At 33.4% G+C, this 25,018-nt stretch overlaps 2 protein-coding genes across 46 annotated transcripts in view; both read right to left on the bottom strand.

The window, feature by feature from the left end:
- Window positions 1–532: 532 nt before the first annotated feature.
- LOC126724191 (putative disease resistance protein RGA1) lies at window positions 533–18,252 on the bottom strand. 45 transcript variants are annotated; one of them, XM_050428605.1, is made up of 17 exons: window positions 17,844–18,252; window positions 7,854–11,029; window positions 7,636–7,781; window positions 7,232–7,317; window positions 6,224–6,504; window positions 5,926–6,009; window positions 4,847–5,520; window positions 4,365–4,452; window positions 3,797–3,907; window positions 3,583–3,676; window positions 2,553–2,833; window positions 2,041–2,163; window positions 1,834–1,944; window positions 1,622–1,710; window positions 1,439–1,531; window positions 1,300–1,350; window positions 533–1,082 (listed from the first exon to the last, which is right to left on the bottom strand). In XM_050428605.1, the coding sequence occupies exons 2-4, from the start codon at window positions 10,958–10,960 to the stop codon at window positions 7,307–7,309; spliced, it is 3,264 nt and encodes a 1,087-aa protein (XP_050284562.1). In that variant the 5' UTR covers window positions 10,961–11,029; window positions 17,844–18,252; the 3' UTR covers window positions 533–1,082; window positions 1,300–1,350; window positions 1,439–1,531; window positions 1,622–1,710; window positions 1,834–1,944; window positions 2,041–2,163; window positions 2,553–2,833; window positions 3,583–3,676; window positions 3,797–3,907; window positions 4,365–4,452; window positions 4,847–5,520; window positions 5,926–6,009; window positions 6,224–6,504; window positions 7,232–7,306. The 45 variants fall into 45 exon arrangements, with proteins under 45 accessions (XP_050284562.1, XP_050284523.1, XP_050284546.1 ...); XM_050428566.1 differs by lacking the exon at window positions 7,232–7,317 and having other exon boundaries at window positions 2,553–2,630; window positions 2,763–2,833; XM_050428589.1 differs by lacking the exon at window positions 7,232–7,317 and having other exon boundaries at window positions 2,130–2,163; window positions 2,553–2,630; window positions 2,763–2,833.
- Window positions 7,993–25,018, bottom strand: part of LOC126724202 (putative disease resistance protein RGA4) — a 213,346-nt gene continuing 196,320 nt past the window's right edge. Inside the window, exon 5 of the transcript XR_007654800.1 lies at window positions 7,993–8,134. The gene's annotated coding sequence lies outside the window, so the exon portion shown is untranslated. The remainder of the gene's footprint in view (window positions 8,135–25,018) is intronic.

The raw sequence follows: 25,018 nt of genomic DNA, 5'->3' as shown, positions 1-25,018 counted from the left end.
AAAAAAAATCCAAGTTGAAAAATACCTAACCTTTAGTACATATTGCTCTCTGTCCTATACTATTGGCCTTATTTGAAAAATCCAACTTTTTAGAAGATTGTTATTTAATACATTATCTTTCAAATGGAAATGTACAAATTTCAAGTCATCATTTTCTTAAGTTTGGTATCATTAAATAATATGGGTTAAAAAGGAAAATAGTACACAACAAAAAATTTTAGGCTAAAATACAAATAACATTTTTTTAATTGCTCAATTGTTATTCTCATCATTCATTTTTATAATTCAGTCCATAAAATTTACATGTTTTGTCACCATTAATCCTACCGTCCAAAAGTGCCTATTTCCATTAAAAAAAAAACTTTTTCTTAATGCTAATATACTATTAAATTCTCTTTTAAAAAATTTCATAAAAATCCTTTAAAAAAAAAAGTTGAAACTAGGATTGCTACAATAAGGTATCACTTTCAGACGTATAATAGTCTCATTTACAGCGAATGTGTTAATACATATGTAAAACTAGAGTCATACATGATACAACACATTGTATAAATCTGAATTTTTATTATTAAAAAAAAAAAAAATTCTTTCTGGAATATTCCTTCACCATATAAAAATAATAATACAAAACATAAATTGACATACAAGTATGGACTATGGAGAGCAGCCTAGCTATAATCAAATCCAGGTAGCAAAGAACAGCCTGATAAACTGGTTCACACGAAAGTGCAGAACAAAGCTGGCCACCCAAATCATACAATTTGAAAAAGAAATGAAATATTTGATAGTCTAACCAACAGCAACATTAAACAAGTTGAGAATTGCAAAATCAGCATTCCTGATGAAATGAATGAATCTGTTCAACTGTTCTCATTCTCTGGCGCTACTGTTGAAGATGACTAATACTTTTCCAAAGAAGGACAAATGACCAATCCACATTATCATGAGTGATCTTAACCATCTTCCTTGTAATAGGTCAAATTCTAGACTTAATACAAAATTTGCTCTGTATTAATGTTGACTAATCCCCTTTTGATGACCCTCCAATGGTTAACTTCACAACCATATAATGGCTGATATCCCTGACAAAGAATCAGGGAGTTAGAGAAACATTTTGTTTTCTTCAAATAGCTAGAGATATGATCATGCATGCAAACAACTTTCACCCCACAATGAAAGGAAACAAGGGAGTTTTTCCATAATAAACTGGTTAAAGAATAGAGTCTAAAATTTGAATATTAGATATTTAAAAATATAAAGGAACTGTCAATTTTACAAAAAAGAAACATGTAGGCTCACCTCTCATGGAAAAGGAGCTGAGACAAGTTGTGTGCTCAATGGAACCGCCATCTACAGAGGAAACAATGGTTAAAATATCATATTAAATACTAATCAATAACAGCATACTTGTATCATTTACTTAAAATTTTATAGCTACCTCTATTTTGCACTCTAATAACCCAAAAGAACAGCTATCCAACATTGAAACAATTAGTCTGCAAAATGAGAACAGAGGCTCCAAGTATCTTACCTACAAAATATAATACAACAGTCTTCACAACAAGAAAAAAAGAAGAATAAACCAACAAAAAACCTTGAAGTAATAAATGACTAAGCTTACCGAATTAAGTTGGGCCAAAAAAAATCCAAGAGAACTCCAGCAAACATATGGGCAAAGGATGAGTGTAACATTGGGAGCTGAAACTGAAACTGGCAAGAGGTAAAAGGAGTTAACTATCGACAAGATTTGGAAGGCATACATTCACACTTAAAGTGGCAAGAATTAGTTGGATTTAACTTCAATTGTTGTGAGAAATATGTAAAGTTGCATACCAGCTTTTATTTGAACTCAAATTTGCCTTTTCTGAAGGCTTCTCAAAACTTGCTTCTAGAGAGAATACAATAGGACAAAGCTTCAATCACCAATTCTTCCTTGATTAATAACTTCACCAAGCAGCAATATTTGTATAAGGAAAATTCCAAGATTATAACTTACAACAACAAAATGTAACAGGAGAATTCAGGTGAAAGACAACGTACTCCTCAAAGTGGAATTCAACCAAAATTCTCCCTTTTCTTTACTCTCTATAGTACACAAAGATAGGATCAACTTCACACTTTGCACTTACTTCAAAGAAATTGTTGAAGTGACCTTCATCCCAACTGCAAAAGAGGGAATATTATTAGAAAACTGAAACTATAACATGAAACAGACACTCCTATCATTAGCACAACTCCAATTAATTGTGTTCTTAGTGGAAAATCGATTTTTTCTAATACGCTTGATGATACTTTTCTGCCCCTTTTTGTTCTTTCTTTGTGTTATTTCTCTTTCAGCTTGAAATCTTCCTAGACTAGACGAACAGGATTCTAGTGCATGTGAATACAAGTTTTCGAGTTCAAGTTTTCAGCATTAATAAACCATCATAAAATAGTAGGTAAAGAAGTAAGAAAAAAGAGGATATTCTACCATTCTGTTTGAAATTTTGGAGAAAAATTTAAAGATAAATACATAACAGGGAACACACCCAAAAAAAAATCTGAAAGCATACCTGGAATAACAAGCTAATTCCTACAAGGTAATTGGATGCTCCGTTTTCATTCATACAATAATGGAAGTTATGAAGTATCTGCAAAAATAAAACATTTTCAGCACAAGAACAACAAAAACAATTATTGAATTTACCAAAGAAAGAACTTCTTTTTTTGGGAGGACAACAATAAGAAGCTAAGGCACAATAAAAATGATAAGAATATTTCACCTTGATATATTTGGAGATGAGGTAGAGGCTGTAGCAGTGGCAGGTGCCACAAGATCCAAAAGATTAAACCACTAGGGAAAAAAGGTTTTTAAGTGACTTGGCTTATAAAAGTAGGAAAATAAAAATAAAAAAAAGTAACAAAGTTGACAGATTACCAAGGTTTTATCTGGAATTTTAGAACATGTCCAGAATATAATTGGAAATTTTATATTTTTTCAAATAAAGAGATAAGAAATGGAATGATGGAGAATTGTTTTGTTACATATACTGTAGGATTTGTGAGCATGTATAGGCACGCTAGACTAAATAAACCTATTGGACTCGATCTCATTTTATGCTTTTGACAAAAAACAAATTCTCCAAAAACATTTGGGAAAAGAAGATATTATTCGGCCTTATTATCTCACCGCATAAACTACATAAGTCATTAGTTAGTTACTATTACTAATTACCCAAATGACCATGTGTAAATCAATATTTAGCAAATACAAGAACATGTCAAAAGCTTATAATATAAAGGAAAAAACTTGACCTAACTGAATACATTATAATAAGTTAATTCCTGCAGTCTTAGTTGGTAGGGTAGATACTCCCTTAAAGTGTCAAAAGATTTTCTCCATTTCTACAATTGTTAGAAATGAAACAAAGAACATCACCTCATGACATCAAAGAAGTTTTACGTACAACGATTACAAATGTTATCCTTTCTTCTCCGTTTATGTGATGAGATCATATAAGTAGCAACAGTCCTTTGCACATACAAAAGGGAAACAAAACAGAAAGAAATTTCCCAAATAATATAAAGCAAATAGATGATAACCACTGAGTCCATGACTTGTTGCACAATTTCAGGGCCAGAAAGTTTTGAATAGAGTCCAAATTTTGCGCCAGGTTAGTTGTTGCCTTAATTTGTTCTGCGTGAGATATCAATTGATTGAGAAGCTTCAAAATATCAAAACTGAAAATGCAAAGATGATGAAGAAGAAACAAGAACAAGAAAATTGGTGTTCGGTTCTTCATAAAAAAACAAATACCTGAAGTAGTTAAAGACACCATCAGATTCAACTCTTTCCCTCCTATACTCATGTTTGCTGCCTCATGTTCACATAGGACTCCACGGCCAAATTCAAAACCAAGGGCCACGGCTTTAGAAGAGAGAGAAAGTGCCAAATTACCAACCACTGGAAAAACCAAAAGTTCTAAAACTTGGGTGTTGTTTTGAGTGTAACAACCTATTATATAAAAATGGGTAAAGTAGCAGTATCCTCTAATCTTAATTGGGATTCAAGCAAAAAGGAAAACCTTCATTGGTAAATTTTAATCGAGTAACATATAAAATTCAATCCAATCTACATTTGAATTTGTGCATGAATGAACAAATTAGACTCATTCAGTCATTCTCTCATTCTTCTTTGACTTCAAAGTCAGTCTTACATTAACAATTCGACATGTGATGAAGCAAACAATAATTTTTCATTTAATCACCTCATTAAAATAAAATATGTTACTTCCTCAACAAAAGAGAGAATTTAAGAAACCAAAGAATCGAAGAACAAATGATAGACTTTTAAATGAACAAAAGAGAATCAACCAATGAAATACCTGCAAAATAAGCTAATTCCTGCAATGGTAGACCTAGATTATGTCCTCTCTAAGCGTTAACAAACTGACTTTGACTCTGATTCTGATTCTGCAATTATTAAGAAGCAACCATACACACACATATTATGGTCTTATGTACAAAGATACAAATAATTAAAATTTTAACATACATACATACATATATATGTATGTATGTATGTATGTATGTATGTATGTATGTATGTATGTATGTATAAAGGGAAGGATTACATTATCCTAATCTTTCTAGTTCAAATAACTTTGTGAAGAAATCAAGTGTCTAATTAACATTTTATAGATAGGAAAAAGAAAAAGAAGAAAAGAGAGAGTTTTAAAATGGCTTAGTTCTACATAAGAAAGAAGTTGAATAGTTTTAGAAGTTGTCCAAAATATCAAAACCCTCAAAAACCAGTGGTTGGTTTTTAATTTGGGATGAAAAGATAGATAGATAGATAGATGCATACCTAAAGAAATTGTTTCTTCTTGGTTGATCAGACCATCCACATACATGTATGGGACATGAGCTATGATGGCCAATCTTCACCTGTTTGCCTCTCACATCTTTGCCGTAAGAGGGGACAATCAATAATTTCCAACTTTTTTAAAGGTGAGATTGCGACTCCGTCGAGGAAGTGACGTCAAATTGGGACAATTATCAATTCCTAGTTCTTGTAAAGAGGTGAGATTGTGAATCCCTTGAGGAAGTGACGTTAGTTTAGGACATTCCCAAATGTTAAGTCTTAGTAGTGATGTGAGGATGCCTATCCAAGGGAGAGAACCCAGTCCATCGTACCTTTTTATATAGAGTTCCCGGAGAGAAATGAGGTTCTGCAACCTCTCCTCTAGAAGTGATTTTAAATCATTAATCTGATATAATTCTAAATCCTCTAATTGAAAGAGAGGAAAGTAGGTTGATGTGGTTGCTCTCATTTTCATTGTCTGCTCCAATACCTTCCAGTCTGGTACATTTAATCAAATTGCCTCTCTTACCCATCACAGCTCAGCCATCCTTCCTCCTACCTCTCTTTGGCCTAAAAACTCCATACACTTTATCCATCCATTACACTGCTTGCCCCCTCTGCTTTCCAATGATTATAAAAAAGAACATGCATCATGTTGCCCATTGTTTGAACAGAGACTGCACAACCAAAAGTTAAGAAGCAAAGGCCATGCTTTAGGAGGTAGTGAAATAGACAAAATACCAACTAAAGAGAAATGAAAAGAAAAATGGTGTTATCCTCAAGTCTTAATTGGAATACAAGCAAGATGAAAAACCTTAATTAGTAATATTTAATTGAGTAACAGATAAAAATTCAATCCAATCTTCCTTCAAATTTGCGCATGTATGAAAAATTATACTTGATCAGTCATTCTTGTGCTCTTCTGACTTTAAAAAGTCAGTTTTCACACCAACATGTGAGGAATCAAACAAATATTGTTCTCAAAAAAAAAAAATATATATATATATATATATATTAAACCCCCCCCCCCCCCCAAAAAAAAAAAAAAAGAAAAAGAAAAAGAAAAGTAACCGCCAAAATACCTTTATAGTAAGTTGATTCCCCGTTGAGTTATTGTTGCTTGGTCATGTTCCTCCCTTCAAAATTCTACCAAAGCTGCTACGATTCTGCAATTATTAAGAAGCAACCATATATGTCATTTCATCGACACAAGCTTAGATACAATGATATAAATCATTAAAATAATAGAACAAATGGAAGAATTTACAATTATCCCTTTTTATTATCCTAATAATTTAAAGAAATCAAGAATCTAATTAAGTTTTGATGTTAAAAAAAAAGTAAAGGGATTTATTAAAAAAACAAAAAAAAGATGATTACCATTGAGTCCAAGACTGTACTTGGCATAAGATATATCAAGTTCTGGTTTCTTCAAAATATCTTGGTTTCTTCATTAAAAGTCAAATACTTGAAGTAGTTAAAGATGCCATCAGATTCCAACTTCTAACCAATATTCTCTCCTACTCATTTTTGTGGGACTGTATTTGGACCCCACTGATTAAAAAAGAACAGATGTGCTGCTGCCTCAAGATTACAGGGACTTCACAACCAAATGCAGCAAGGACTACGACTTTAGGAGGCAGAGAAAGTGACAAAATAACCTATTATTCAAAAAATGGGGGGGGGGGGGGGGGAAAGTAAGCAAAATGAGGGGTCTTCAAGTCTTAGTTAGTATTCAAGTAATAAAAAAATTAATTAGAAATTTAAAATTTTTATTGGCAGTAATAAAAAATAATCAATCCAATCTATCCATGAATTGTACATGACTAAACAGATTATACCCATTCTCTTGTACTTGGATACACAGTATTATTTACACACATGATGGAAGTGTTATGAACCCTCTGTTTTAGCACAATAACCAAAAAATAAAGTACATGAAGTGTGCAAATATGCATTAAAAAATTAGAACTTTTCCGTTTCTGGCAGGTTGCAGGACAACAATGAGCAGGAAGAATTTTTTTTTTTTTTTTAAAAGGTTAGAATTTTTTGTTTTGAAATACTTCAAGATGAAAGAAAGGGTGTAAGTGAGGTAGAGCAAGAGCCCAAAAATCACTAGGAAACCAAAAAAATATTATCTCTAGATTTGTGAATGTCTACATTTGTAGTTGTTCTGCTTTTGACTAAAACAAAGTCTCTAAAATAAAAAAAATTCTGAGAAAAGAAAGAATGCATTAAGCAATTATCCCATCAAACATAGTAACTAAACCATTAGTTATTTTTCTATAGATCAATAGTTCAAATGAGAATCTTAAAATAATCCTAGTAGATATATAGACCCCCCAAAAAAGAATAAAATAAATAAAAGAGGGTGAACCAACAAGATACCTGCAAAATAAGCTAATTCCTGCAAAGGTAGTTGCTAGATCAAGTCCTCCTCTCAAATTGTTAACAAACTGAATCTCACTCAGATTCTGCAATAATTAAGGAGCAACCATACACACATCATATTATCAACATGCTCTTAGGTACAAAGACATAAATCATTAGAATTAAAAGAAAAGAAAAAATAAAAAAAGGATGGATTACATTATCCTAATTTTTCTTGTTCAAATAACTTTGTGAAAAAATCGTGTGTCTAATTAACACTTTATAGACAGGAAAAAGGAAAAATACCGAAAAGAAGGAAAGAGAGTTTCAAACTGGTTCAGTTCAGCATAAAAAAGAAGTTGAATAGTTTTAAAAGTTGATTTTTAATTTGGGATTAAAAGATAGATAGATGAGATGCATACCTGAAGAAATTGTTTCTTCTTGCTGTTTCTTCCCATCTACATATACGCGTGGGACATGGGCAATGAAGGGCCAATCTTCACCTATTTGCCTCTTGCATCTTTGCCCTAAGAGGGGACACCCCCAAATTGTCAACTCTTTTAAAGAGGTGAGATTGCTAACCTCTTGAGGAAGTGACGTCAGATTGCGAGAATCAGAAATTGTCAACTCTTTTAAAGAGGTGAGATTGCGAATCTCTTGAGGAAGTGATGTCAGATTCTGACATCCCACAATTGCAAGGGTTTGTAGTGATGTGAGGCTGCCTATCCAATGGAGAGAACTCAGTCCATCGCAGCTTTCTATATCGAGTTGTCGGAGAGAAATGAGGTTCCGCAGCCCCTCCTCTGGAAGAGATTCGAAATCGTTAATCTTCTCTAATTCCAAAACCTGTAATTGAGAGAGAGGAAAGTAGGTTGATGTGGTTGCTGCTCCCATTTTCATTTTCATTGTCTGCTCCATTACCTTCGAGCTACACCCACTCAGTTCCAGCCTTTCTTTCAAATATGGAAACGGGGGCATGGAAGTCAGGTTAGGGCAACCGATGATAGTTAATTCCGAAAGAGAAGGAGGAAATGATGGAAGTAAGAGATGGTGCGGCTCATTATCATCATCATCATCATCTGAATTCCTCCACCATCCCTCCAGATTTGGGCAATGCGCAATATAAAGAGAAGATAAGGATGGGAAGAATGGTGTTTTTGAAGAAGAAGAAGAAGAAGAAGCACCCAACACATTCCTAACACTGTCTTCATCTATCCATATGTATTCAAGTGCTTCCATACATTGAAGAGTGACAGACTTGAGAAAAGGGAGTTGATTTAACGGTGGGAGGTGCTGCAATCTTTCATTACGAAATAATTCAAAATGAACAAGATTAGTGAGAGAAGAGACCCAACTTGGAATTCTCACACCCATATAATCAGACAATCCCAACCGTTTAAGATTTGGATGTGGCTGGAGGCCTTCCAGTGACATGTCATCACAACATTCAGTTTCTCCATCATCCCACTCTTCATTCCGCCACCATAATATCAGCTCTTGAAGATGTTGTTTCTGCTTCATATTTGTGGCTTTACATTCCACCATGTCATCTTCTCCATGTCCCAAATTGTGAATGACTAGACTTCCTCCCAAATTGCTCAGCTCCTTCAATTCACTTAGCCCACCACCAGACTCAGCCTGTTTTTTCTTATACCAACTAGACGAGCTAGCCTTGGAACCCGCTTGCCTCACGACAAAATCTGTTAGTATCTCAAGAGAAGTAAGATGCCCAAGTCCAAGGGGCATATGCGTCAATTCGCAACAAGCCTTAACGTCTAAATGCCTAAGATTGACCAACTTCTTAAGGCCTCGCGGTAACTCTTTAAGTGAATCACAATAATAGAGTTTCAGCGTCTGTAAATTTAGCAGCTTTGCAATAGAATCAGGGAGAACAACAATATGTTCATTTTGAGAGAGATCAAGATATCTTAAATGACTCAATTTCCCAATTGAATGGGGCACTACATGTAGCCCTAAACCACTCAAATTCAATGTCCGTAAATAATTGAGATTCGAAATAAGTGCATCACAAGTTAAGTTACTCAACACTCCCCTTACACCAACTGCAAAATTTACCCCTACACTAACTGCAAACTTTACCCCTGAACTAACTGCAAGAATTGTCCGTATCTTCCTTTTATTAGCCACGAGGATTGAAAGTTGACTCGATGAATCCACAATATCAAATGATACATGACGAACTGTTTCAATCACATTTTTCTCACATGAATTTAACATGGCACTTTCCGTTCCAGATACAAGAATTGCAAGATCATGCATGAGATCATGCATCTTACATGATATTATATTGTCCAAAACATCAATTTCTACATCCTGGAAAAATGACCTCCAAAGTAATTCCATAAAATATTCTCTTCCAATATCCACAAAACGCTGTCTTTGATCTTCTAACTCAATAAAGCCTTGAGCTATCCAAAGATTAATAAGTGTATTTACATCAATCCTATAATCTTTTGGAAATAATCTACAATAAGCAAAACATTGCTTCAATTGTGATGGAAGGTGATCATAACTCAACTTAAGAGTTAATGAAATGTCATTTTCTTGTTGGGCTATTTTTGAGAGTTTATCATCTAAAAAAGATTGCCACTCAATTACATTGCTTTTACCATACAATAAGCTTCCAATTGTTCTTATAGCAAGAGGCACTCCAATACACTTTCCCACAATCTGTTTTCCTAGGGCTACTAAGATTTGGTTTTCTGGCTCTTTACCTCCTTTAAATGCCATTTTAACAAATAATGGCCAAGCCTGTTCTAGAACTAGGCCTTCAAGTTCATGAGGTGAAGTTGTGCCAGTAATCTCCGCTACCTTTGTCGAGCGAGTAGTTACCACTATCCTACTTCCCCTTGCACCAACCATTAGTACATTTATCAAGCGACGCCATTTATTACCGTCCTCATTCCACAAATCGTCCAAGATAATCAAGTATTTTTTTCCATGAAGTTCTTCTCGAAGCTTATTTTGCAGGATCTCAAGGCTTCCTTCATGCTGCCTCTTTGTCAACTGTTCTACAATTTCTTTAAAAATCCGCTGTACATCAAAGATATCAGAGATACAAACCCAAAGTTTTATCTCAAATTTTGTTTGAACATCTACATCATTGTATACCAGTTGAGCTAGTGTTGTCTTGCCCAAACCTCCGATACCAACAATTGGAATGATAGAAATATTCTCTTCAACACGGTCATCAAAAAGACGTTCCATAATCTTTTTCTTATCATGCTCTCTGCCAAAAACTTCGTCTTTGAGTACAAAAGAGTAAGTTTCTCTATCCGTCCTATTCATGACTTGTGGCTCAACCAAGCTTTGACTAATAAAGTGATAATCCTTCATCTCTTTTTCAATGGCATTTAGTCTCTCATTAATTGCTTTTATTTCATGACCCATTTTATTATTTTCACTTAAAAAGAAAATGCGTACCTCCTTTGTCATTTTGTTTCCACTCATCACTTTTTGGCGCAAAACTTCAGTGGAGAAATCATCCAGCACGTCATCAGCATCATGGAGGACATCTTTGAGCTTACCGAGCCAGTTTTTGATCACATTGTTTTGAGAACTCCGCTTTTCTGCGTCTAGTAGCACAGCTTGGATCGTGGAGACTCTGCTCTCTAGATTTTCAATCTCAGTTTTGACACCAAGGGCCAGTTTGATCTCTTCAGCAATGAAAGAGCCAAGCACCTTAATGACTTTCCCAGCAAGATCGAACAAAACTTCTTCCGCCATAGTTTCTCTTTCTTTCAGGAATAGTACGTAGATGGGTTTGTGGAGTAGTGAGAGTGATGAGAGAGATCGCTGCAATTGTTGTAATGTGTCCCGTTTATAAATATATACAAGGCTTAATTTACTTTAGAGTAATAATCTACTACTAATTATTGAAACGTTAATCAATGAGTTTCCATTAAATTAAGAGCGTTCTTGGCACGCAGGTCGTAGAGTCGGGGGATTCAGATCAGCCAATTGTAATTAATGGTTGAGATTAAAAGTTGAAAAAGCAACTTCCAATCTCAACCATTAAATAAAATATATTAAAAAAGAGTTAAAAAATTAAAAATATAAAATATAAAAAAATTATGAGAAGAGGAGGTGAATTGCACACGGTGCAATAGCCTAGGCACTGCACCAGATCCTGGGACAGATCTACGTTGGGGCAGAGGGGAGCCATTCCCCCCACCCCCCCCACATTAAAAAAAAAAAAAAAATTAGTATAAAAAAATTAAGATTTGCCCTTATATATATATATATATATATTTGTCTCTCCTCCTCTAAAATATTTAGATATTGACCTACAAGAAAATAAATAAATAAAAAAAATCCATGCCCCTTAAACTACAAAAACAAAATAAAAAAATAAATATGGACTAAACAAAAATCACGCACAAAATAAGAAACACTCATTTTGTATGTTATACTTTGTTGATGTGTTTTATAATATGAAATGTTTAAGAAATACTTATTTTGTATGTAGTATTTTGTTAAATATAAAATAGATGCTAGTTTTTATTTTCATTTTTTTTTTGGTTTTAAGCTTTGCCCCCCTCAAGTATGAATCCTGATTCCGTCCCTGCAGATCCAAATCCGGAGTCGGGGCCTTAGTAGCAGTTGTCCTCAGTCCTTACACACTGTTTAGTGTTACTGACTATTGACATCTGAAAAACGTCTCTAAAGATGTGTTTCAACTTTCAACTCAAAAAAGAGCAGTCTTGTGCACTCTGTACTCTTCTTGCTCACATTCGCGGTATGAAAAATAAAAAACGCCTCGAAAAAATTTCAACCTTTGTTAAGTTTGAAATGTTTTCCAAGCGTAAACGTTTTCAATTGGAAATATTTTTAAATGTTTAGTATGTATCATACAAATAATAAAATAAAGTTGGGCACCCACCAGCATTGAGAAAATGGGATTAGTAGTTTTTCCTGTGTGAATACAAATTCGTGTATTCTATTTTATGTTCACAACTTGTTATTCACTTATTAAACTCTTCTTATAAAATAGTCAAAAGTATTAATTTAGGAATTATTTTTAAAAATTTTATATGAAAAAAAAACAATTGCACTTTTTATATTTTCATTAAAACGTAAGTAAAACTCTTCTAAAATTGTTATTAACCAAAAAAATTCTTAAAGCATAGTTAAGCGACCCTCTATTTTATTTCATTTTATTTTGTAGACTTAAAAATTTTAAAACATAAAACAGTTGCAGTTTTACTAAACAATGTGATTACTTTTGTCACATAAAATCATAAATCAATAAATTAGTACCGTAACACAAAGTAAATTATTCTAAATTCATTTTTTTTATTATGGTTTACATAGATATCTTCATTTGATTAAAATTATTATTATTAAATAAAGGACAATTAATATAAATATATCTGACAAATATAAATTAAATAAACGGATTTGAATAAATAACAATGAAAATCGGTAGAATTTTTTTTTCATGAATCGATAAATATTAACAAAAATCATACTACTAATTAAAATATAAAAAACAAAAGGTTAAATTCCACTAACATATTCTAAAGTTTGAGCTAATATTAACCAAGTTCAATATTTTTTCAACTTGCTGGATTTAGAAGAGTGCATGTGGTATCAGAGAGCCAAAACTGATTGGCTCAGATATGGCGATCAAAATTCGAAGTATTTTCATTGCCGGGCAACTGAGAGGTACAAGAAAAATTTCATTTCTGGTCTTGAAGATGACCATGGTATTTGGATGGAGGGTGAGAACAATGTGGGTGAGCTGCTTAATGATTTCTATTCTTCTTTGTTTTCCTCGTCATATCCTACTGAGTTCAATGAAGTTCTTGAAGGTGTGGAGTCCCGGGTTACCCAGGATAGGAATGCGAACCTGCTCCGTCCTTTTATGGCCTTAGAAGTCCAGGCTGCTCTTGGGCAAATGAAAGCGAACACAGCACCTGGCCCAGACGGGCTTCCCCCTCTTTTCTACAAACAATACTGGTCAAAAATTGGCCCTGAAGTATCCGATGCTGTCTTGGGTGTGCTGAATTCAGGTAACCTTCCAAATGCCCTTAACCACACTTTCCTTACTCTTATTCCAAAAGTTAAATGCCCTAGGCGTGTAACGGATTTTAGGCCTCTTAGTCTGTGCAATACTTTGTATAAACTTATTTCAAAGGTGCTTGCTAACCGCCTGAAAAAGTTTCTCCCTCAGCTGATTTCGAAATCTCAGAGCGCCTTCTTATCAGGCCGCCTCATAACTGACAATATTCTGATAGCTCATGAGACTCTCCATTACCTAAAGGCCAAGCGCTCTGGTAAGCAAAGGCTGATGGCTCTGAAGCTCGATATGAGCAAAGTCTACGACCAGGTAGAATGGGATTTCTTGGATAAAATCATGGCTAAAATGGGCTTTAGCAGTAGGTGGATTGCTCTCATTTCTATGTGCATAAGATCTGTATCCTACTCTATTCTGCTAAATGGACAACCTCAGGGGCTTATTTCTCCTCAGAGGGGCCTCCGCCGAGGTGATCCGCTGTCACCATACCTATTTTTGCTAGTCACCGAAGGGCTGCATGGCCTTTTGAGAAAAGCGGAAGATGTGGGCAAGTTAAGAGGCGTCTCCCTTTGCCCGGCTGGCCCCCGGACTTCTCACTTGCTTTTTGCTGATGATAGCCTAATTTTCTGTCGTGCCTTCATTTCCGACTGCAGGACTATCCAAGAAATTCTTCTGAAGTATGAAAGGGCTTCTGGTCAAAACATTAATTAGGGAAAAACCAACCTGTTTTTCAGCTCCAACACACCCGCCCAAACTCAGGCTGAGATCATAACTCTGTTGGCTATTCCCGCTGTCCAGCGTTACGAGCAATATCTTGGTCTTCCTTCCTTGGTTAGCCGTGCAAAAAAGAAATCATTCAGTACGATTAAAGAAAGGATATGGAGGAAGTTAAAGGGTTGGAAAGAAAAATTATTGCCCCAAGCGGGTAGGGAGATCTTAGTCAAGGCGGTGATCCAGGCGATTCCCACTTATACCATGTCTTGTTTCAAAATGCCGAAACGTCTTATCTATGAAATTGAATGCTTGATCAGAAAATTTTGGTGGGGCTACCGTGGTGAGCAGAAAAGAATTCACTAGATCAGTTGGGAGAAGATATGCCTTCTTATAAATGAGGGAGGGATGGGTTTTAGGGAACTCAGCAGATTTAATGACTCTCTCCTTGCTAAACAAGTGTGGCGCCTCAAAAACAATGAGGATTCTTTGTTTCATAGGGTCTTCAAGACTAAATTCTTTCCGAACTGCTCAATTATGGAGGCTAACAACTCAAGCAAAGGGTCCTACGCCGGGAAGAGCATTGCTCAAGCTCGACGAGTTATTGATTTGGGCTCAGTTTGGCGTGTTGGAGATGGTAAGTCCATAAAAATCAGGGGTGATAAATGGTTACCAAGCTTGCACAGCAACTGTATTGTGTCCCCTCTCTCGTCCCTTTGCCCTATCTTAACTGTGAGTGCCTTGATTGACGAAGATTCTCACACCTGGAACGTGGAACTGATTAAGAATGAATTCCTAGCCCATGAAGCTGAAATCATCTTGGGCATCCCGTTGAGCATTCACAATACCTCTGATAAACAGGTCTGGCTTCCTTCCAACCATGGTGTGTTCTCCACCCGCAGTGCCTATAAGCTCCTTTCTTCAACAGTAAGACTAGCTCTCCCTAATCGTTCGGACTCAGCAAGGTGTAGCCAAATGTGGAAAGGTATTTGGTCCCTTCAAGTCCCTTACAAGGTTAAGCATCTGTTGTGGAAGGCAGCCAATGAGGCAATCCCTACTCTATTCAATCTTTGGAAAAGGCATGTGGTCCAATCGGTTTCCTGTCCTGGCTGTAAATTTGATTGTGAGGATACTATTCATGCTCTGTGGGGCTGCCCTGCTCTTAGGATTATCTGGGAAGCTGATGGCCTAAGTAAAAATCTGCTCAAGCATAAGCTCTCCAAATTTGCAGACCTCCTTGAGTTGATTTTCTCGATTCGAGGTAGTGCCAATCTGGATCTTCTTGTTGTGATTTTCTGGCTAATTTGGGAGAAAAGAAATGCTGATCCCCTGCAAAATAGCTCCTTTGGCTATCATGATGTCAGACCCAAGGCCATGCGGTTTCTTCATGATTTCTCAGCTGCTCAGGTTCCGAAAAATCCCCATTCCCCTGCCGTGTCCGTGGGGCGTGTCAAGTGGAGCCCTCCTATCTCCCCGTGTTACAAAGTGAACTACGACGGAGCGATATTTAAAGAAATTGGGGCCGCAGGGTTGGGTGTGGTCATCCGTGATGCGGAATGTAATGTGATCGGGGCTCTTTCAGAGAGAATTCCCCTTCCCCTTGCTGTTGCCACGGTTGAAGCTCTTGCTTGTAGAAGAGCTGCCCTCTTTGCTTTGGAATTGTGTATTTTCGATGCTACTTTTGAGGGTGACTCTTTAATTGTAACATCAGCTCTATGTAGAGGTGATTCGAATCATCCCGAGTTCGGCCTTGTACTTTCGGACTCCCTGCTTCTGGCTCGCAGCTTCCGTTCTTGTAAATTTGTTTATGTAAAACGTTTAGGCAATTTAGTTGCCCATTATCTTGCTAGAATGTCTAAGTCTGGTAATGAGCTTCAGGTCTGGATTGAATCCGTTCCTAGCGAAATAGCTCCTTTTGTTTCTAATGATGTTTTGTAGTCTTTGTTTTCTTTAAATATAGCAGACCTTCGGGTCTGGTTTCTCAAAAAAAAAAAAAAAAATTAAAACCAGTTTGGTCTAAAACTAGTATTTTTGAGTTATGTTGTTGATATTTTTTTGAAATATGTGAGGGTAAAAAAGAGTATTAAAATGCATGTAATGTTGTTTAAAAATGAAAACAAATATTTAAGATGCCCTACCAAACGGGCTCTTAATCATTTTTTCTCAAGTATTGACTAAATTAATTTTAAAAACAAAATTGATTAGTTCCTAAAAATTTTAAATTTTATTGGCATTAACTCAAACATGATAGGCGTAAACAAAATTTACCCAAAACAAATAACATAATAAAAGGAGGTGGATGTGATCACATCAACCCACGGGATAGCCGCAGAGTACATTGGGAATCAGAAAAAAAAAAAAAAAAAAAAAAAAAAAAAAAAAAAAAAAAACTACGTAGTATGGATGCTATTTGTTATAAAACAACAAAATGGGTACAGACCCTGCAAACCGTGAAAGTGTAAACACATGTCCTTTTGTCTGGACTAGGACACGGTGGAGAAGGCAATGGGTTTATTCAAAATTTTAAAATAGGGCAATATGAATATATGATATATTCTGAATAATTTTTTTATAAAAAAATGATACAATAATATGCGTAGACGTGACAAATAATTTGGGTAGAATTTGAGTCAGGTAAAAAATAAGTTTAGTTTACGAACGGTTTATTTTAAACTTCTTAGAAATAGGTTGGATTAGGATTAAGTTCAAGTCATTCCATATTTTTTCATATGATTTTTTTTTTTTTTTTTTTGTGGGGGGGGGGGGGGGGGTGTGGGTGGGGGGGTGGGGGAACATGTATTTGTCATTTGGTTTGAGCATATTGAAGGATGTAAACATCCTCAGTTGCTATTTACAACTTAAAATGTCATAAACTCACTCAACCTAGATTTGTAAACATAAAAAAATTTGCACCCTATGAACAGGAAGGTTGCATAATTTTTTTTTTTTTGGGAAAACATTTATTTGTCATTTGGTTAGAGCACATTGAAGGATGTAAACATCCACAGTTGCTATTTACAACTTAAAATGTCATAAACTCACTCCACCCAGTTTTGTAAACATAAAAAAATTTACAACCTATGAACAGGAAGGTTGCAAAAAGGCAATCTTACTATTCATAGGTGGTAAAGAAAAGAAACAATATTTTAGTCTTGTGATTGTGAGTGCGGAGAAAAAGAGAGTGAGGGTTGAATAGTTTATATTATTTTATTAAGTAGAACTATAAGCTAATATTAGTAGTAAATTGAGTTGATAAAATAAATAAAGTAATATTTAGAGATGCAAAATCGGTTTTTATTTTAGTTTTTCTTTTTTTTTTCTACGGCGGTTGTTATATCAGTTAATGAATAATAACATAAGGGTCACTTTTGCACATCCAAGAGCTCGAATTAAAAATTTAGCTTGGCACCCAAAAAGATCATTTTATTTATTTTACCGCTTCCCATCAAACATCAATGGATCAGTATTTAGCCACAACCACACCCACAATAACCACCACCACCACCACCAGTCCACAGCAGGGGAAAAAAAAAAAACAACCAAGCAACTAACAAAATACAAAACACAACCACAATCACTACAAATATTATTGTATATCATTCAATAACAAATTTCATTAACAATAAATATATAAATTATATAAAACTGCAACAATATCCCTCAGACCCATTCAGCCAACAATAAAAAGGCAGTCACAGACCCATTCTCAGCAATATATCACATTCTACAACAATATATCACTTTCTAATGTTTTCATTATCTAATGTTTCTTTTATTTATATCACAGACCCACAATGATTCCGATTCATCAACAATTCCGACTCAGAATCGAGGCAAGCGAGAGGTGAGGTGGTTAGAGTGGGATTTTAAGAGACTTACCAGCAGCAAGGAGGAGGAGCTCTTTGTCGTGGGTCTGTGACGGCAAGGTCAGAGCAGAGACTTCAAGATGGGTCTACGGCGTGGGTCGATGGAGTGGGTCAGCGGCTTGGTTCGACGGAGTGGGTCAGACGTTGAGCTTCGGGTGGGCCGGCGGCGGTGAGGCAGAGAGGTGAGAGTTTTTTTTTGCGGAATTGCAGAGAGGTGAGAGCTGAGAGTTTAGACAGAGGTGAGATAAAATAAGTAGAAAGAACAAAGAAACAAACAAACAATATAATAAACGGAGGTGTCCAGCTATATATAGATGTGCATTATAGTAAGGTAGGTAAAAAATTTACCAACACCACAACTATTGCATAACCCTTTTTGTATACAGTGGTGCTAAAAATAGCTTTTTAGCATCATTATTATGGATTTTTTTTTTTTTTTTTGCTGAATTATTATGGATCTTATAGCTCCAAAGAAAGGATCAGACAAATTATATTATACATTATACTTTTATGGTAACTTTTAAAATTATTTCATCTTAAACATTCCTATTCATTGAACTGGTAGCTCATAACTAGTAGTGTGTTAGTGTTTTTTATACCTCATCTCCATTTCAAACTATTCAAATGATAATAGGTGAGTTTCTTACATACAATGAGTATAGGGTCTCGTCAGGAAGCAAGTAAGGTGCTATTATGGTCACGCTCATATAATGGAGCCACATTGATCGCTCCCCTCTACCCTCTAGTTTTTTCACCCAAAAAAAAGATTATAAAAGTAAAACATATATACAAAACATGTTTCTGTTGGATTTTAGGGATTTTTTTTTTTTTTTTTTTTTTTTGCTAAGGATAAATAAACACATCCTATTACTGTATGATTGTCCATTTATGCTTCTTCTTTTTAAGAGCTAAATTAGAATTATCACGTTTTCACTTTGTCTAAAAATTTAATTTAATCTGTTAATTTCAATTTTGTTCTTGAATTTAGTTATCTAGCTTTTAAATTTACTCAATGTTATCCTCTTATTATGGTCGATAGAATCATGTAGTTAGTGTCTCCTAAAATGACATAATTTTGATTTTTTAATTTAATATATTACAAAAAATTTTAAAATCAATATCTAAAAAAACCAAAATGAAAAAAATATTATTTAAAATTAATAAAGGATTTAAACAATTACACCAGAACACAAACAAATACACATTAAAAAAAAAAATTTATCCAACCAAAACTTTCTATGCAAAAATGAAAAAGAAAAAAAAAGTTTAGGATTGACATCAAAGCTAAGAGGCTTCAATTATGATTCACAAAATTTAATTCCATCTGTAAATGTTTAATTAAAAAAAGAGCGTAAAGAAGAAAGAAATATTATATTTTAATCATACCATAGTTCACCGATTATATCTACACTATCTATAACATGATTTTTTTTTTTTTACCTGAACTTTTATGTAGTTCAGAAATACTTTTAAACCTTACGTTTAACTGGGAAAAAATTTCAACTTTTAACTTTAAAAAAATAGAAAAAAAAACTTGAGGACAACTTGATAAAAGTATATCTCTAACTCTACTTAAAATGCGTACAAAATAATGCACTCTCCTGTTAATTTATGTTTTCAAAATAAATTTATACCAATTTTTTTTTTTTTAAATTACGATACCATACCAAAAAAAAAAACAAAAAAACTCTTTGCACCCGCAAAGTGCTTGTGATAAGGATAATTTCTAATAGGTACATTAATATGGGTCTGGCTTCTATTCAGTGGTCAGTGCCATTGGACACATTAAAGTACAAACACATGTTCGAGATGGCAACTACCATTGGACACAAGCCATTTCCCATATATATATATATATATATATATCACATGCACGTATATATTAGGCTTTACTCTGAAGTAATCTTCTGTGTACTAATAATATGTTGTTGACCATTTTATTTTAATTAACCGTGGTAGTACTAATTTCCTAATTAAGAGTGCATCTGGTACGGATGAAATTTACTAATTTATTTTCTTGTTCTGTTTATTTTTACTATTATTTATAGGCCTTATTAAATTTTTTGATACTATTCATAAGTCCAATTTTTATTTATAATATTTTCAATAAAATATTTTTAATTTTAACAAAGAGTTATGCTAACGAGTGTCCTTAGGACACTCATTAATAATCCATTTTAGAAAAATTTTGATACCACTTTTATAAGAAATGAAAAAAACTGATAAAATATTAATTACATTTTTCATTTCTCATAACAAATTTTTTTAAATAAATTATTAATCAGTATCCTAATGACACTCGTTAATATTTTCCTTTAACAAAATATATGGTTACTAAACAGACCTAAACATTCCAATGTTTTTGTACGAAAAGAAGCGTTTTCGGCACGTAAGTCGCGGAGTCGGGGTTGGCTAGTTGTTGACTCCTAAGGCCTTAAATACTGTTTAATTCTGCTGATTACTGATACATAATAAAGGCTGAATAGAACTGTTTTCAACTTTCAACTCAAAAACCAGTTGTCTTGCACAAACGTGCTTCTTCTAATCTGCACATTGTACTTCTTGCTCACACAAGGAATGAAAAATAAAAAATATCTCGAAAAATTATCACTTTCTCTGTTGAGTTTAAAATGTTTTTCAGACGTAAACATTTTTAATTGAAAATATTTTTAAACGTTTGGTGAGTGTGACTTAAAAATAAGAGTGAGGTTTGTGTACTAAACACAAGCCGTGTCTTAAAAATAATGAGTTATTAGTGGTTTTTTTGTGTGTTAATATATATTCCATTTTTTATGTTCTGTTTTATGTTTTAATAATCAAGTCTTTTCATATATTTATTTAATTCACCTCATAAAATAATAGTCAAGGTCTAAGAATATTGATTTAAGAATTCATATTTTTTATTATGATAATTTTTATATGGACATTTAGATTTGCTTCAAATTATTATTACTAAATAAAGGATGATTAATGAAAATATATCAGACAAATATAATTTAAATAAACTGGTTCAAATATAAAAAATTGAAAATCGGTACAAATTGAAAAGTCATACAAATAATTAAAATATACAAAAAAATTATAACATTATTGTAGGCTATATTGGAATCAAAAAAAGCTATGGACCTATTGTGAATAACACAACAAAATAGGTACAGACTGTTTTGTCAAAAAAAAAAAAATGTACAAATTGAGTAAACTGTAAAGTGTAATCGCTGCAGACTATATTGGAATCAAAAAAAGCTATATGGACCCTATTGTTGATAACACATGAATCCCGCAACAAAATAGGTACAGACTATGTAAACAGTAAATGCATGTAAGTATGTGGACGGTGAAGAAGTTTATTCAAAATTTCAGAAGGAGGTGTCACGAATATATGAAACTGTCTTCTTGATTGAAATTTCAAAAAAAAAAAAAAAAAAAAATTATATGATAGGCAAACAAGTCGGATAGGATTTAAGTCGATTAATAATTTTTATTTTTATTTTTGAGAATCATCGATTAATAATTGTTAAATATTAGAATTCGATGCATCGTGTTAAATATGTTAATATAGATGCGGAAGCGAAAGTATGAAGTATAGAACATAATAAATCCTAAAGTGCCACATCAATAATATATTATAGTGTAGTTCTGTGTTAGTTGCAATGAATCATAATATGTGTATATATAATAGACTAAATCCTAGACTAATAGACTTCAAGCACAAGTAAGAGTTTCTGTATTCAAGTTTCACTAATATTTCATTTTTTATTGATTAAAAAAAGAAATAAAAAATAATTTATAATACAAAATTATAATTTGACTAAAATGAAATTTTAAGTATAAAACAATCTCAACTTTACTAGATGATATGGTTAGTTTATATTCTAAACTTGTAAAATTTAAATTTATTTATCAATAACTCAATAAATTAGTGCTAACACAAAATAAATTATTCTAAATTCATATTTTTTATTATGATAATTTTTATATGGATATTTAGATTTGCTTAAAATTATTATTATTCAATAAAGGATAATTAATGACAATATATCAGACAAATATAAATTAAATAAACTGTTTCAAATATAAAAAATTGAAAATTGTTACAAATTGAAAAGTCATACAACTAATTAAAATATATAAAAAAATTATAACATTTTTTGGTAATAAAAATTATAACATAATAACAAAAGTGGGATATCACATCAACCACGTGATAGTTGCAGACTTTAACCCTTTCCAAAAATAAAAGTCACAGACCATATTGGAATAAAAAAAAAAGCTATGAACTCTCCTGTTAATAACACGACAAAATAGATTGTAAACCGTAAAGTGTAAAAGTCTGAAAAAAGTCTGCAGCCCATATTGGAATATAACAAAAGTCTGAAAAAAGTCTGCAGCCCATATTGGAATATTAAAAAAGTCTGAAAAAAGTCTGCAGCCTATATTGGAATAAAAAACAGCCTATATTGGAATAGAGAAAAAGTCTGCAGCCTATATTGGAATAGAAAAAAAGTCTATATTGGAATAGAAAAAAGGTCTGCAGCCTATATTGGAATAAAAAACAGCCTATATTGGAATAGAGAAAAAGTCTGCAGCCTATATTGGAATAGAAAAAAAGTCTATATTGGAATAGAAAAAAGGTCTGCAGCCTATATTGGAATAAAAAACAGCCTATATTGGAATAGAAAAAAAAAGCTACGGACCCTCTTGTTAATAACACGACAAGATAGGTATTGACTGTGTAAACGGTTTACGTACTGTTCATTCAACGTATCTTACTGTTCATCTACGGTGGAAATTTGGCGAGGCACTTGCCTCCTTTTTTTTTTTAGTTTCGAAACAGTAGCTACAGTACCAGAGGCACTGTAGCTACAGTAGTTACAGCTTTCTTCCTACCGTTTGTATTTTTTTTTTTTTTTTATTATATATGGGTCCAGTTAATGTGTAGGCACACATTAAACTTTCTGTTTTTGGAAACATTTTCTCGGAAATTGAAAAAGCTATCATTACTTTTTCAATTATCGAGAAATTTTTTTCCAAAAATGGAAATTAAAGTGTGCCCTAAGGGCACACATTAGTAAAATCCTTTATATATATATATATATATATATCGTTATTCTGACATAACAAATTTCACAATATTTTTACAATTATTAAGATGTCAATTTTTTATTAGTCAAAATAAAATAATAAAATATAAATATTTTGTAAAAATTTTGTGACACTTGTTAATTAAATATGTAAAAACTACCATACTTTTGTGGCACTGTAGCTACAGTTTTTTTCCTTCAATCTTCCATTTGTACTTTTTTTTCTTTTAAATATTTATAAGAATCCGTATATATATTGTTATACTGACACAACAAATTTCACAATATTTTCATAATTATTGAGGTGCTAATTTCATATAAGTTAAAATAAAATAATAAAATATGAAACTGTGACCAATTACAACTGAAAATAAATATTTTATGAAAATATTGTGACACTATGGGGTGAATATATAAAAACTACCTGTGGGGACACGATTTGTTTAACGGCCCAAGAGTAACATTAGGCTCGTATGCAATGGGCCCCAACAATATGATTTGTAGAGAGTGGGCTTGAATGGCATGACCTTGGGCACAGGTGGACGGTTAGATCGTGACGTCCATGGAAATTCTTGTACGGGCGGGCCTGGCTTGACTAGCTAAGCCCTCCATTGGAACGGGTTGTAGGACTTTTGTCCTCAGACGCTGTCCAAGAATCCTTGTGTCCTTCCCTCTCTCCCCTTTTACCGGGAGCAGAGAGCCCTCCCTTTTCTGGGGATCTTCTTTCTTTTATACCCATGTTTGTTTTCCTATTTAGAGTCCACGTGTAAGTTTCACTTTTCTGGGGTGCAAACCTGTCCCGTCAACCCATACCTAGTATGATTTGGGGTCGTTGGGAAAGTTAAAGGGTATGGTTTAAAGGATGGACTTGTCAGATACAGGGCTTGGTATTATGACGTTGGCAGTTTTTTCCCTTACCCTGCCCCTGAACTTAGTTTCTCCCTTTCTTCAGGTATTTCATGAGGTGCCGAGCAAGAGGTCGTCCTCGGCAATGGCTCTCCTCGGCTTGGGCCGTAGGGCCTGGGCCCCCATGTAGAGTGGGACTGGGCCGCGAATTCACTAGCCCCACACTACCGTATATGGTTTGTTTAATATGTATTTTTCAATTTTTATATATATATATATATATATTTTTTTTTTTTTTTTGTGCTCTTTTTTCTACAATATTTTTACATGGTTCATACTGCGGTTTTTACTTTTTTTTTTTTTTTTTTTTTTTCTCTTTTCCTTTTGCTGGGTTCGTGTTACTGTGTTAATCATTTACAAAGTGGAAGTGGTAAACTGAGGGTATGTGAGTGTGAACGCAGTTAGCAGCTGCAGTAAGTAGTAGTGTGAAAACAACATTTCCAAATTCCTAAATCAGTAGCGGCTAAAATTAAAAACTTTATAACTTTTATAGGATTTGAATGAATCAACCAACCTTTTCTTTTTATCAGAAATGAATCGAGCTGCTGAATCCAGCTCAAACTTCAGTTTATGATTAGCAACTGTTAAGCATGCCTCAAATATAATAATTAACATGTTCATAAATAAATTACCATCATCTCGATTTTTTATGTCTTTTTATTTTTATTTTTTTTTATCATAGCATGATGCTAGATTTAGGTATATATTTATGTATATCGGTTTCTAAAATAAAAAAAAAAAATATATATATATATATTTATGTTTATACATGCATAAAAATCTTCTTAAATATATTTAAAATTTTAAAAATTGTTATTTATAAGTAAAAAAAAATGACAACTCAAATGATATAGCTATTAGCTAGTAAGAAATCGTGTACATCGAATAGAGAATATTTGTCGTATCTAAAAAATAGAGAATATTTGTTTTTAGCAAGACAACAATACTAAAATAGCTGTGGATGTGTCTTGCTTAGAATATTGATATATCGACATATGGTAATCCATGAGGGTTATCTTGTTGAGCACTTTCCTAGTAATTGTCCTTTTAATGTGGTAGCATCACACAAAAAAATGTGCAATTTATATGTGGTCAGGTCAGCACAAAAAAAAAAAAAAAAAAAAGTCAACATCAACAAAGCGCAGAACCATGAATTCCACCACAGCTGGCCTCAATAATTATGACCAAAGAAAAAAAAAAT

The sequence above is a fragment of the Quercus robur genome, chromosome 4, assembly GCF_932294415.1.
Source record: "Quercus robur chromosome 4, dhQueRobu3.1, whole genome shotgun sequence".
Taxonomy (NCBI): Eukaryota; Viridiplantae; Streptophyta; class Magnoliopsida; order Fagales; family Fagaceae; genus Quercus; species Quercus robur.
Note: the sequence above shows the minus strand (reverse complement) of the source record. Positions and strands in the feature narration are given on the sequence as shown.

Bases quoted from the DNA above. Each gene is read 5' to 3' on its own strand.
- LOC126724191 (XM_050428569.1), bottom strand. From the start codon at position 10,960: ATGGCGGAAGAAGTTTTGTTCGATCTTGCTGGGAAAGTCATTAAGGTG. The intron at 7,782-7,853 runs CTCTTTAAAAGA...TAGCAATCTCAC, and splicing joins CAAGAGATTCGCAATCTCAC to CTCTTTAAAAGAGTTGACAA. The intron at 6,505-7,635 runs GTATGCATCTCA...TTTGAATAATAG, and splicing joins AGAAGAAACAATTTCTTCAG to GTTATTTTGTCACTTTCTCT.